Raw genomic sequence first — 13,626 nt, 5'->3', positions numbered from 1 at the left:
GCTGCGGTTTTGGGGTGCGCGGTTTCCAGGCTCCGTTTTTGGGGAGCCCCTTTCCAGGTGGGTTTTTTGGGGGGGCCCTGGTTTTTGGGGGGCCCCCCCCCTAGGCCTGGATCCCACTCTTGGTGCTGAAGGCCAAGTAGTAAACGACGAGGCCGATCGCGGCCGCCACGACCTCGGTCGACACCCACGGCCCCGTCCAGGCGCCCTGAGGGAAACGGGGGGTCCCGGCTGCACCCCCAAAACCCTCCCGTGCCCCCCAGCGACCCCCCCAAACCCCCCAACCCCCCCCCAGCCCCGCAGCGACCCCCAAAACCCCACAGGGGCCCCCCCCCCGGCGATCACCGAATCCAGCCACAACCCCTCTGTGCCCCACGGGGACCCCCAAATCCTCACGGGGACCCCCAAATCTCCTCCGGCCCCGCAGAGACACCCCCCCCCGAGCCCCAGGGGGACCCCCAAATCCACCCCCAGCCCCGCGGGGACCCCCCAAACTGCCCCCCCCAACCCCATGGGAACCTCCCCCAGAGCAAATCGGGACCCCCAAACCTCCCTTCAGCCCCAAGGGGACCCCCAAACTCCCCCCCCAGCCCCCATGGGAACCCCCCCCAGCCCCACAGGGGCCCCCCAAATCCTGAAGGGCCCCCCCAAACGTACCCGGTGGGTCGACGCTGACGGTGAAAAGAGGCCGGATACCGCGAAACGTCCCTCGTTGTTTCGCTGAGCCTGAGGGGGAGAAGCAGAAAAAGGGGTGTTTGGGGGGCTCAGAGGGGTTTTTGGGGGGCTCAGAGGGGTTTTTGGGGGGCTCAGAGGGGAGGGGTCCCCACCTTGCGCAGGGCGCTGTAGGACTCCTCGTCGAAGAATTTCACCTCGTAGGTGCCCGAGTGGGCGTTGCGGTGCTCGAGGCTCCACGAGACCTGGGCAGGGGGGCAGAAAGGAACCCCCAAAATCCACCTCTGAACCCCAAAAAACCCACCTCTGAACCCCAAAAAACCCACCTCTGAACCCCCAGAATACTAAGAAGCCCCCACATCCAGACCCAGAACGCCCCAATCCAGCCTTGAACCCGCAAATCCAAACCCTGAACCCCTCCACTCCACCCCCAAACCCCCCTAAACCCCTTTTGCACCCCAAACCCCTACGGGCACCCTCAAAATCCCCTGGCACCCCCAAAACCCCCACGCTCAACGAAACACCCCCTCCTGCATCACTAAAACTCTCTGAACCCCCCCAAAAAACACCCCTTAACCCCCAACAAAGCCCCCCAAATCCCTGCACTGAACATCCTCGACCCCTTTTGCACCCCCAAAATCCCTTTGGCACCCGCAAACCCCCCTCTGCACCCCCAAACCCCCACATTCAACTAAATATTATTTTCTGCTCCCCTATAACCTCTTCAGGCCCCAACAAAGCTCCCTAAACTCTCAACTAAACCCCCAAAATCCTTACACTGAACCCCTTTTGAACCCCCAAAACCCCTTTTGCACCCCCAAAACCCCCCTTTGCACCCCCCAAAACCCCTCCTACGCCCCCCAAAACCCCCACATTCAACCCAAACGCTACCTCCTGCCCCCCTATAAACCCTTCAGCCTCCAACAAAACCCCCCGAAACCTCAATAAGCCCCCCAAATCCTTACATTGAGCCTCCTGGACCTCTTTTGCACCCCCCAAAACCCCCTTTGCACCCCCAAAACCCCCTCTGCACCCCCAAAACCCCCACATTCAACATAAATACTCCCTCCTGCCTCCCTATAAGCCCTTCAACCTCCAACAAAACCCCCCAAAACATCAAGTAAGAACCCCAAATCCTTACATTGAGCCTCCTAGACCTCTTTTGCACCCCTAAAACCCCCTTTGCACCCCCAAAACCCCCTCAACTCACCTGGTAGCGCCCCACGTCCTGCCCGCGGGTCACTGGGAACTGTTTCCCGTTGACGTCAGCGTAGAGAGCCACGTTCTGCGGGGACGCGGGAGCCGTGAGGAGCGCAGGGGCGGTACCCCCAAATCCTCCTCAGCCCCCAAAACCCCTCCTCAACCCCCCCAAATCCTCCCCCCGGCCCCCCCAACCCCCCGACCTGGGCGCCGTTGCGGCAGGCGAGCGAGATCTCCACGACAAAGACGCTCTCGGAGGCGATGACGGCGTCCGACGTGGTGTAGTAAGAGGGGACGATGGTGGGTTCGGGGCACGGCTCGCCTGAACAGGGGGGTAACGGGGTGCTGGGACCCCCCAAAACCAGCCCCACAGCCCCCCAATCCACCCCAGAGCTCCTCATCGACCCCCAAACCCGCCCCGTGGCTCCTCACTGACCCCCAAAACTACCCCAGAGGCCCCCAAAACCACCTCATAAACCGCCTCTGTTTGCTTTACATCCTCCCACCAGCCCCCCCAAACCCCCCAGTGACCCCCCAAACCACCCCCTACGTCTCTGAACCCCAAATCCACCCCCTAGCCCCACCAGTGACCCCCAAAACCACCCCGCAGCCCCTCAGGGACCCCCAAAACCACCCTGCAGCCCCTCAGGGACCCCCAAAACCACACTGCAGCCCCTCGGTGACCCCCAAAACCACCCTGCAGCCCCTCACTGACCCCCAAAACCACCTCGCAGCCCCTCACTGACCCCAAAACCACCTCGCAAGCCCCTCAGTGACCCCAAAACCATCCCACAGCCCCTCAGGGACCCCCAAAACCACCTTGCAGCCCCTCATTGACCCCCAAAACCACCCCGCAGCCCCTCAGGGACCCCCCAAAACCCGCCCCGCAGCCTCTCAGGGACCCTCAAAACTGCCCCATAGCCCCTCATTGACCCCCAAAACCACCCCGCAGCCCCTCAGTGACCCCCAAAACCACCTCACAGGCCCCCCCACTGACCCTAGAACCGCCCCATAGGCCCCATCGCCCCCCAAACCCACCTAGACCCCCCCCCAGCCCCTTCTTAACCCCCCCCCAGCCCCAACCCCGCTCAGGGCTGCAGCCCCCGCCTCGGAACCCCCCTCAGGGTCCCCCTCGCACCCGCAGCCCCCGCTCAGAGCCGCCACCAGCAGCAGCGCCGCCCTCAGCGCCGGCGCCGCCATTGCTGCCGCCTTTCCCGCCACAAGCCGCGCCCCCCCAGGGCCAGAACCAATCGGAGCCGCCCTCCCCGCCTCAAGCCCCGCCCCCTCGGGGGCAGCGACCAATAGGAGTCCCGCGTCTCTCATCAAGCCCCGCGCCCCCTTAGCGACAGCGACCAATCAGCTGCGAGGGGGGGCGCGGCCGGATTAAAATGGCGGCTGGTGCCGCCTCCCGCTCAGAGGCAGAGGCGCCGCTCCTGCGCATGCGCGGGAGCCTCCAGGCACAAAATGGCCGCCGCGGCTTATGTGGCGCTGCCGGGAGCGAAATCTCGCGAGATCTACCGCCAGGGAAACGGGGGAGGACGGAAATCTCGCGAGATCTCGCCGCCGTCTCGGCAGGCAGCGTAGGCGCGAAATCTCGCGAGATCTGGGGTCGCGGCGGCCATGGCGGCGGCGCTGGCGGCGGCGCGGCGGCTCCGGTTCCCGGGGCTGCTCGCCCCTCGCTCGGTGAGTGCGGAGCCCTCCGGGGCCTGCGCCCCCCGCACACACACGCGGCGGGGCTGGAGGGGGAGGACGCTGCGGGGTCCAGGCGCGCTGATTGGTCTCGGGGAAGGGGAGCCGGGTTCTTATTGGCTGAGGGGCGGGGCTTAGGGGGCCGCGGATTGGATGAGGCGGGGAGGGGGCGGGGCTTAGCGGGATTCACGGGCTCTGATTGGCTAAAGGGAGAAGGGGCGGGGCTTAGGGCTCTGGATGACGAGGGGGCGGGGCTTAGGGGGCTCTGATTGACAAGGGGGCGGGGCTTAGCGGCTCAGGCTGGTGGGGGGTGCTGAGGGCTTAATTGGCTCTGTCATTACGGGGTAATTAGCGGTCCTGGCTGTTAATGAGGGGCTGGGGATGATGGAGAGGTGGTGGGGGAGTCATGTGGCTCTTTTGGGGGGCGCTGGGGAGCACTGGGGGGGGTACTGGGGGGCACTGGGATCGCTGGGGGGGGTACTGGGGGGCACTGGAATCGCTGTGGGGGGTACAGGGAGCGCTGTGACCCCCCCATTGCCCCCCCAGGCCTGTTTTTCCCACGATGCCGAGCGGCGCCACCTCCCACCCGTGAGTCCCCAACTTGGGGTGTCCCCCCCCCCCTCAAAAAAAAAACCCCCTCCTCTCCCCCCCCCCCCCAACACTGGGGGGGGAGGGACCCCCCCAAAATGGAGTGGGGGGGTCCCCAAAACCCCCCCATTCCTGCTGATGGGGGCAACTTGGGGGCCCCCCTTGGCCTCAGCAACGAGGGGGGGTCTCCGCGCCCCCCAAATTTTGAGGGGGGGGTGGTTTAGGGTCTCTGTGCCCCCCAAGTTTTAAGGGGGGGGCAGTTTGAGGTCTCTGCGCCCCCCCACATTTTGAGGGGGGGGCAGTTTGGGGTCTCTGTGTCCCCCAAATTTTAAGGGGGGGGCAGTTTGGGGTCTCTGCGCCCCCCGAATTTTAAGGGGGGGGCAGTTTGGGGTCTCTGAGCCCCCCAAATTTTTAAGGGGGGGGGCAGTTTGGGGGGCTCTAACCCCCCCCATTTGGGTCTGGGGGGTGCATGGTGTTTGCTGTGTGATTTTGGGGGGGCCCTCAGCTCGCTGTGTGGATCCTGGGGGGGGTCTCCCCGCTATCGCTTCCCCCCCCCCCCCCGCCCCCCCCGTTACTAATTACCGTCGCTAATCACCTCTGCGCTTCGTCCCGGCCGCCCGCAGCAGCCCCGCAGCATCGTGAGTACCTGGAAAAGCACGTGGGGGGGGGGGCCCGCACCCCAAAAAATGAGGGGGGGGGATGCAATAGGGGGGGTCCTCACCCCGCTTTTTGCCCCCCCCCCCCCCACATCCCCAAACAGCCCCCCCCGGCCAAGTACGGGGGGCGACACACGGTGACGCTGATCCCGGGCGACGGCATCGGCCCCCGAGCTCATGCTGCACGTCAAGGAGGTCTTCAGGTGGGATTTTTGGGGGGCTGGGGGATCCCCAAAACCATCCGGGTGACCCTCAAGGGGTCTTTGTGCCCTTAAATGTTGGGGGGGGGCGGCTTGGGGTCTCTGAGCCTCCATTTCGGGGTCTCTGAGCCCCCATTTTTGAGCACTTTGGGGTCAAGGAGGTTTTCAGGTGGGATTTTTGGGGGGCTGGGGGGTCCCCGAAACCACTTGGGTGACTCTCGAGGGGTCTTTGTGCCCCTAAATGTTGGGGGGGGGGCAGCTTGGGGTCTCTGAGCCCCCATTTTGGAGCATTTTGGGGTCTCTGAGCCCTCGTTTTCGAGCATTTTGGGGTCTCCGAGCCCCTATTTTGAGGTGGGGGTGTAATTGGGGGTCTCTGAGCCCCCCGTTTTTTTTGGGGGGGTGTCAATCCGTGCTGTCCCCATTTCCCCCCCCAGACATGCCTGCGTCCCCGTGGATTTCGAGGAGGTTCGGGTCGGGGCGGAGGCACCCGAGGACGACGTCCACAACGCCATCATGGCCATCCGGCGCAACGGCGTCGCCCTCAAGGGTGAGGGGCCCCCCGAAAACCTTGGGGACCCCCCCTAAAACCTTGGGGACCCCCCCTAGACCTTTACGGCTCTGCCTAAAAGCTTGGGGACCCTCCCCAGGACCTTCGTGATCGCCCCCTAAAAGCTTGGGGACCCCCTCGAGACATTGGGGACCCCCCCTAAAAGCTTGGGGAGCCCCCTGAGATCTTGGGGACCCCCCCTAAAAGCTTGGGGACCCCCCTGAAATCTTGGGGACCTCCCTGATCTCTTTGTCTGTCCCCCCCCCAGGGAACATTGAGACCAACCACAACCTTCCCCCCAGCCACAAATCCCGCAACAACCTCATCCGGTGAGGGACTGGGAGCACTGGGAGGGACTGGGAGGGGACTGGGAGGCGACTGAGAGGGATTTGGGGGGCACTGGGAGGGACTGGGGGGCACTGGGAGGGAACTGGGGGGCACTGGGAGGGACTGGGGGCACTGGAAAGGACTGGGAGGGGTACTGGGGGGCACTGGGAGGGGACTGGGAGAGACAGAGCGGAGCTGGGGAGAAGGAGGGAGCGCTGGGAGGGTGCGAGGCGCGTGGGGGGTGCCCTGAGGGCCCTGTGGGGGGTTACTGGGAGGCTACTGGGAGCACTGGTCGGGCCCTAACGCGCTGGGAGCCCCCCCCCCCCCCCCCCCCAGGACCAGCCTGGACCTGTTCGCCAACGTGATCCACTGCCAGAGCCTGCGCGGCGTGGAGACGCGGCACCGCGGCATCGACATTCTGCTGGTGCGCGAGAACACCGAGGGCGAGTACAGCAGCCTGGAGCACGAGGTGACACCAGTAGCTCCCAGTACACACCAGTATACACACCAGTAACCACGATGGGAGCCCCCCCCCCCCCTGCAGGACCCCCGGCTGCCCCCAGGGGGCGCTGGACACGCTGCGGCCCCCCTCTGGCCACGCCCCTTTTCTCGCTGGACACGCCCCTTTCCCCTCGAGCACGAGGTGACACCGGTAGCTCCCAGTACAGACCAGTAACCGCAATGGGAGCCCCCGCTGCAGGACCCCCGGCTGCCCCCAGGGGGCGCTGGCCACGCCCCCTTTCTCTCTGGCCACGCCCCCTTCCCTCTGGCCACGCCCCCTTTCTCTCTGGCCACGCCCCCTTCCCATTTTTCTTGGTTCCAGTGCTCCCAGTCCACCCAGTGCACTCCCAGTTCCCCTCTGTGCTCGCTCCCAGTGCTCCCAGTACACTCCATTCCCCTCAGTGGTAACCAGTAGCCCTCCCAGTGCTCCCAGTGCCCCTCCCAGTCCTCCCAGTGCCCCTCCCAGTCCTCCCAGTAGCCCTCCCAGTCCACCCAGTGCCCTTCCCAGTGCTCCCAGTGCCCTCTGTTCCCACCCAGTGCCCCTCCCAGTCCTCCCAGTGCCCCTCCCAGTCCACCCAGTAGCCCTCCCAGTCCACCCAGTAGCCCTCCCAGTCCACTCAGTAGCCCTCCCAGTGCACCCAGTGCCCTCTGTTCCCACCCAGTGCCCCTCCCAGTGCACCCAGTGCCCTCCCAGTCCACCCAGTAGCCCTCCCAGTCCACTCAGTAGCCCTCCCAGTGCACCCAGTGCCCTCTGTTCCCACCCAGTGCCCCTCCCAGCGCTCCCAGTGCCCTCCCAGTGCTCCCAGTACCCCCGGTCTCCCCCCGCAGAGCGTGGCAGGGGTGGTCGAGAGCCTCAAGATCATCACGGCCGGGCGGTCGCGGCGAATCGCTCACTACGCCTTCCGGCTCGCCCGCGCGGCCCAGCGGCGCCGCGTCACCGCCGTGCACAAGGCCAACATCATGTGAGGGGCGCGGGGGGGGCAACGGGGGGCACTGGGGGGCAACTGGGAGGCCTAGAGGGGCAACTGGGGGGGTTGGGGGGCCTAAAGGGGCAACTGGGGGGACTGGGGGGGTTTGGGGGGCCTAGAGAGGCAACTGGGGGGGGGGTTGGGGGTCCTAGAGGGGCAACTGGGGGCACTGGGGGTCAACTGGTGGGCCTAGAGGGGCAACTGAGGGGTCTGGGGGGTGTTTGGGGGTCCTAGAGGGGCAACTGGGGGGGGGTTGGGGGGCCTAAAGGGGCAACTGGGGGGGTTTGGGGGGCCTAGAGGGGCAACTGGGGGGCAACTGGGGGGCCTAGAGGGGCAACTGGGGGGGGGTTGGGGGGCCTAGAGAGGCAACTGGGGGCACTGGTTGGGGTCCCTGTGAGGTTTTGGGGTCCCTGTGAGGTTTTGAGGTCCCTGGGGTAGATTTTGGGGTCCCCGGGGGAGGTTTTTTGGGGTCCCCAGGAGATTTTGGGGTGCGGGTGGAGGTTTTTTGGGGTCCCTGGGGGAGGTTTTGGGGGTCCCTGTGAGGTTTTGGGGTGTTGGGGGAGGTTTTTTGGGGTCCCTGTGGGAGATTTTGGGGTCCCTGTGGGCTTTCGGGGTCCCTGACGCCCCCCCAGGAAACTGGGGGACGGGCTGTTCCTGCAGTGCTGCCGCGAGGTGGCCGCCGAGTACCCCGAGATCGACTTCCAGAGCATGATCGTCGACAACACCACCATGCAGGTGCGCCCAGTGCTCCCAGTACAAACCAGTAACCCCCCCCCGCGCCCCCCCAGTACGGCCCCAGCGCTCCCAGTGCCCCCTGCCGGCGCTCCCAGTGCTCCCAGTGCTCCCAGTACCTTGTCCGGAGCTCCCAGTGCTCCCTCAGTGCCCCCAAAGCCCTTGCGAGATCTCCTAGTGTGTCCCAGTGCTCCCAGTACAAACCAGTAACCCCTCCGGGGCTCCCCAGTACGGCCCCAGTGCTCCCAGTGCCCCCTGCCAGCGCTCCCAGTGCGTCCCAGTGCTCCCAGTACCTTGTCCAGAGCTCCCAGTGCCCCCAAAGCCCTTGTTAGCTCTCCCAGTCCCTCCCAGTGCCCCCTGCCGGCGCTCCCAGTATGTCCCAGTCCCTCCCAGTGCCCCCGCCAGAGCTCCCAGTGCTCCCAGTACCCCTTGCTGGCGCTCCCAGTCCCTCCCAGTGCTCCCAGTCCCCTCTCTAGCGCTCCCAGTGCTCCCAGTGACCCCTGCCGGTGCTCCCAGTATGTCCCAGTCCCTCCCAGTGCCCCTGCCAGAGGTCCCAGTGCTCCCAGTACCACCCCTGCTGGCGCTCCCAGTCCCTCCCAGTGCTCCCAGTGCCCCCTGCCAGCACTCCCAGCACCTCCCAGTGCTCCCAGTCCCCTCTCTAGCGCTCCCAGTCCCTCCCAGTGCCCCTGCCAGAGCTCCCAGTGCTCCCAGTACCCCCTGGTGGCGCTCCCAGTCCCTCCCAGTCCCTCCCAGTGCTCCCAGTACCACCCCTGCTGGCGCTCCCAGTCCTTCCCAGTGCTCCCAGTGCCCCCTGCCAGCGCTTCCAGTCCCTCCCAGTGCCCCTTGCTGGGGCTCCCAGTCCCTCCCAGTGCCCCCTGCCAGCACTCCCAGTCCCTCCCAGTACCTCCTGCCGGCACTCCCAGTCCATCCCAGTGCCCCCAGCGGCGCTCCCAGTCCTTCCCAGTCCGTCCCAGTACCCCCTGCCGGCACTCCCAGTCACTCCCAGTGCCCCCAGCGACACTCCCAGTCCGTCCCAGTCCCTCCCAGTGTCCCCTGCCGGCGCTCCCAGTCACTCCCAGTGCCCCCAGCGACACTCCCAGTCCGTCCCAGTGCCCCCAGCGGCGCTCCCAGTCCGTCCCAGTCCCTCCCAGTGCCCCCTGCAGCACTCCCAGTCCCTCCCAGTCCGTCCCAGTGCCCCCAGCGGCGCTCCCAGTCTGTCCCAGTGCCCCCAGTACCCCCTGCCGGCGCTCCCAGTCCCTCCCAGTGCCCCCAGCGACACTCCCAGTCCGTCCCAGTACCCCCTGCCAGCACTCCCAGTGCTCCCAGTCCCCTCTCCGGTGCTCCCAGTCCCTCCCAGTGCTCCCAGTACCCCCTGCCAGTGCTCCCAGTCCCTCCCAGTCCCTCCCAGTGCTCCCAGCGGCGCTCCCAGTCCCTCCCAGTCCCTCCCAGTCCCTCCCAGTCCGTCCCAGTGCCCCCAGCGGCGCTCCCAGTGCGTCCCAGTGCCCCCAGTCGCCGTTCCCCGCAGCTGGTGTCGCGGCCGCAGCAGTTCGAGGTGCTGGTGATGCCGAACCTGTACGGGAACATCGTCAGCAACGTGTGCGCGGGGCTGGTGGGCGGCCCGGGGCTCGTCCCGGGGGCCAACTACGGCCACGACTACGCCGTCTTCGAGACCGTGAGGGCACAGCGACCAGTCAGGGCCGGGGGGGGGCACTGGGACCAGTTAGAGGGGCTGGGGGGGCACTGGGACCAGTTAGAGACGCTGGGGAGGGCACTGGGAGCAGTTAGAGGGGCTGGGGGGGCACTGGGACCAGTTAGAGACAGTGGGGAGGGGACTGGGATCAGTTAGAGGCACTGGGGATGGATTTGGACCAGTTACAGACACTGGGGAGGGCACTGGGACCAGTTAGAGGTGCTGGGGAGGGGACTGGGACCAGTTAGAGGCGCTGGGGAGGGGACTGGGAGCAGTTAGAGGGGCTGGGGGGGCACTGGGACCAGTTAGAGGGGCTGGGGGGGCACTGGGACCAGTTAGAGGCACTGGGGGGGCACTGGGAGCAGTTAGAGATGCTGGGGAGGGGACTGGGACCAGTTAGAGGCGCTGGGGAGGGGGCTGGGAGCAGTTAGAGACGCTGAGGAGGGGACTGGGACCAGTTAGAGACGGCGGGGAGGGGACTGGGACCAGTTAGAGACACTGGGAGGGGACTGGGACCAGTCAGAGGCACTGGGAGGGGACTGGGAGCAGTTAGAGACGCTGGAGAGGGGACTGGGACCAGTTAGAGGGGCTGGGGAGGGGACTGGGACCAGTCAGAGGCACTGGGGGGGCACTGGGAGCAGTTAGAGGCGCTGGGGAGGGGACTGGGACCAGTTAGAGGCACTGGGGAGGGGACTGGGACCAGTTAGAGGCGCTGGGGGGGGGACTGGGACCAGTTAGAGACACTGGGGAGGGCAGTGGGACCAGTTAGAGATGCTCAGAGGGCACTGGGACCAGTTAGAGGCGCTGGGGAGGGCACTGGGACCAGTTACAGATGCTGGGGAGGGGACTGGGATCAGTTAGAGACGCTCGGAGGGCACTGGGACCAGTTAGAGATGCTGGGGAGGGCACTGGGACCAGTTAGAGACGCTGGGGAGGGCACTGGGAGCAGTTAGAGACAATGGGGAGGGCACTGGGAGCAGTTAGAGGCACTGGGGAGGGGACTGGGACCAGTTAGAGGCACTGGGAGGGGACTGGGACCAGTCAGAGATGCTTGGAGGGCACTGGGACCAGTCAGAGGTGCTGGGGAGGGCACTGGGACCAGTCAGAGGTGCTGGGGAGGGGACTGGGACCAGTTAGAGACGGCGGGGAGGGGACTGGGAGCAGTTAGAGGGGACTGGGACCAGTTAGAGGCACTGGGAGGGGACTGGGACCAGTTAGAGGGGACTGGGACCAGTTAGAGGCACTGGAGAGGGGTCTGGGACCAGTTACAGATGCTGGGGAGGGGACTGGGAGCAGTTAGAGACGCTCGGAGGGCACTGGGACCAGTTAGAGATGCTGGGGAGGGGACTGGGACCAGTTAGAGGCACTGGGAGGGGATTGGGATCAGTTAGAGACACTGGGGAGGGGACTGGGACCAGTTACAGACGCTGGAGAGGGGACTGGGACCAGTTAGAGGTGCTGGGGAGGGGACTGGGACCAGTTAGAGGCATTGGGAGGGGACTGGGACCAGTTAGAGACACTGGGGACGGATTGGGATCAGTTAGAGACACTGGGGAGGGCACTGGGACCAGTTAGAGACGCTGGGGAGGGCACTGGGACCAGTTAGACGTGCTGGGGAGGGCACTGGGACCAGTTAGAGGTGCTGGGAGGGGACTGGGAGCAGTTAGAGGCACTGGGAGGGGACTGGGACCATTTACAGATGCTGGGGAGGGGACTGGGACCAGTTGTAGGCGCTGGGGGGCACTGGGAGGCGCTGGGGAGGGCACTGGGGGGCACTGGGGGGCGCTGGGAGGCACTGGGGGGGGTCCCTGAGGGTTTTTCCCCCCAGGCGACGCGGAACACGGGCAAGAGCATCGCGAACCGCAACGTGGCCAATCCCACGGCCGCTCTGCTGGCCGCGTGCATGATGCTGGATCACCTGCGGTACGGGGGGCTGACTGGGCCGCACTGGGATGGACTGGGCTGGAACTGGGCCAGACTGGGCTGAAAATGGTTTGAACTGGGTTAGACTGGGCTGAACGGGGCTGGAAATGGTCTGAAGTGGGTTGAACTGGACTGAAAATGGTTTGAACTGGGCTAGACTGGGCTGAACTGGGTTGGATTGCGCGGGAGCTGAGCCAAACTGGGTTGAACTGGGCTAGAACGGGGCTGAACTGAGTTGGACTGGGTTAAACTGGGCTAGAAGTGAGCTAAACTGGGTTGAATTGGGTTAGACTGGGCTAGACTGGGTTAGACTGGGCTGGGACTGGGTTGGATTGAGCTGGAGCTGAGCCAAACTGGGTTGAACTGGGCTGAACTGAGTTGGACTGGGTTGAACTGGGGCTAGAAGTGAGCTAAACTGGGTTGAACTGGGTTAGACTAGCCTGAACTGGGTTAGACTGGCTTGAACTGGATTAGACTGGGCTGAACTGGGCTGGAGCTGGGTTGGATTGAGCTGGAGCTGAGTTGAACTGGGTTAGACTGGGCTAGAACTGGGCTGAACTGGGTTGGACTGGGCTGAACTGGGTTGAACTGAGTTGGACTGGACTAGAAGTGGGCTGAACTGAGTTGGACTGGGTTGAACTGGGCTAGAACTGAGCCAGACTGGGTTGAACTGGGTTAGACTGGGCTAGAACTGGGCTGAACTGAGCTGGACTGGGTTGAACTGGACTAGAACTGATCCAAACTGGGTTGAACTGGGTTAGACTGGGCTGAACTGGGTTGGATTGAGCTGGAGTTGAGCCAAACTGGGTTGAACTGGGCTAGAACTGGGCTGAACTGAGTTGGACTGGGTTAAACTGGGCTAGAAGTGAGCTGAACTGGGTTGAATTGGGTTAGACTGGGCTGAACTGGGCTGGAGCTGGGTTGGACTGGGTTGAACTGGGCTAGAACTGAGCCAGACTGGGTTGAACTGGGCTAGAACTGAGCCAGACTGGGTTGAACTGGGTTAGACTGGGCTGAACTGGGTTGGATTGAGCTGGAGCTGAGCCAAACTGGGCTGAACTGGGTTAGACTGGGCTAGAAGTGGGCTGAAGTGGGTTGAACTGGATTAGACTGGGCTGAACTGGGTTGGAACTCAGCTGAACTGGGTTGGGCTGGGCTGGAGCTGAGCCAAACTGGGCTGAACCGGGCTAGAACTAAGCCAATAGTGGGTTAGACTGGGTTGAACTGGGCTGAACCGGGCTGGAGCTGGGCTAGGCTGAGCTGAACTGGGTTAAACTGGGCTGAACTGGGTTGGGCTGAGCTGGACTTGAGCCAAACTGGGCTGAACTGGCTTGGAACGGAGCCGAACTGGGTTGGACTGGGCTGAACTGGTCTGTAGCCACCCCGGGGGGGGGGCGGGGGAGGAGGGGGCGTGGCTTAGGGGGCGTGGCTAACGCTGGCCCCGCCCCCAGGCTGCACGGCCACGCCTCCATGATCCGCCAGGCCGTGCTCGCCTCATTGGACGATCCGCGGGTAAGCCCCGCCCCCTCCCTGTCAATCAAACCCCATGGGGGCGTGGCCTCAGCAAGCCACGCCCCACATGCCAATCAAACCCAGTGGGGGCGTGGCCTCATCAAAGCCCCGCCCCCCCTTCCAGACTCACACCCCCGATATCGGGGGTCAGGGCAGCACCTCGGGCGCCGTGCAGAGCATCCTCGCCCACCTCCCCCGCTCCTGAGGGACCCCCAAACCCCGAACGGGCCCCCCGAGTCCCCCCGGGCACCCCGAGTCCCACCTGGGGGCTCCCGGGCCCACCCCGAGTCCCGCTGGGACCCCCAATAAAGACGTGGGGGGAGCCACGAGGTTGGTTTATTGATGTGGGGCGGGTTTGGGGGTGCAGCCGGGGGGGCTGCGGGCACCGAGGTGTTTTGGGGGCTGTGGGGTGGATTTGGGGTGC

At 65.2% G+C, this 13,626-nt stretch overlaps 2 protein-coding genes across 2 annotated transcripts; one reads left to right on the top strand and one right to left on the bottom strand.

Moving 5' to 3' along the window:
• Positions 1-6: 6 nt before the first annotated feature.
• On the bottom strand, positions 7-3,069 carry SSR4 (signal sequence receptor subunit 4). Its single transcript, XM_069882720.1, has 6 exons — positions 3,008-3,069; positions 2,073-2,214; positions 1,880-1,954; positions 825-914; positions 655-723; positions 7-205 (listed from the first exon to the last, which is right to left on the bottom strand). Exons 1-6 carry the CDS (start codon positions 3,067-3,069, stop codon positions 101-103), a joined length of 543 nt encoding a protein of 180 aa, XP_069738821.1. The 3' UTR covers positions 7-100.
• Positions 3,070-3,433: 364 nt separating this feature from the next.
• IDH3G (isocitrate dehydrogenase (NAD(+)) 3 non-catalytic subunit gamma) lies at positions 3,434-13,529 on the top strand. Its single transcript, XM_069882725.1, is given in 13 exon segments — positions 3,434-3,552; positions 4,105-4,146; positions 4,907-4,969; positions 4,971-5,005; positions 5,437-5,549; positions 5,818-5,878; positions 6,213-6,345; positions 7,206-7,339; positions 7,978-8,080; positions 9,603-9,749; positions 11,596-11,690; positions 13,142-13,202; positions 13,327-13,529. Coding segments are annotated over 13 exon segments (1,131 nt in total). The 5' UTR covers positions 3,434-3,489; the 3' UTR covers positions 13,408-13,529.
• The last annotated feature ends 97 nt before the right edge of the window (positions 13,530-13,626 follow it).

The sequence above is a fragment of the Phaenicophaeus curvirostris genome, unplaced genomic scaffold (assembly GCF_032191515.1).
Source record: "Phaenicophaeus curvirostris isolate KB17595 unplaced genomic scaffold, BPBGC_Pcur_1.0 scaffold_299, whole genome shotgun sequence".
Classification (NCBI taxonomy): Eukaryota; Metazoa; Chordata; class Aves; order Cuculiformes; family Cuculidae; genus Phaenicophaeus; species Phaenicophaeus curvirostris.
This window is presented reverse-complemented; position numbering and strand designations above follow the sequence as displayed.

Excerpts from the sequence above, each read along its gene's own strand:
- SSR4 (XM_069882720.1), bottom strand. The coding sequence starts at position 3,069 with ATGGCGGCGCCGGCGCTGAGGGCGGCGCTGCTGCTGGTGGCGGCTCTG. Across the intron at positions 2,215-3,007 it reads GCTCTGAGCGGGGGCTGCGG|CACCCCGTTACCCCCCTGTT; the intron begins GTGCGAGGGGGA and ends GGGGGGTCCCAG. Across the intron at positions 915-1,879 it reads AGGACGTGGGGCGCTACCAG|GTCTCGTGGAGCCTCGAGCA; the intron begins GTGAGTTGAGGG and ends CCCCCTGCCCAG.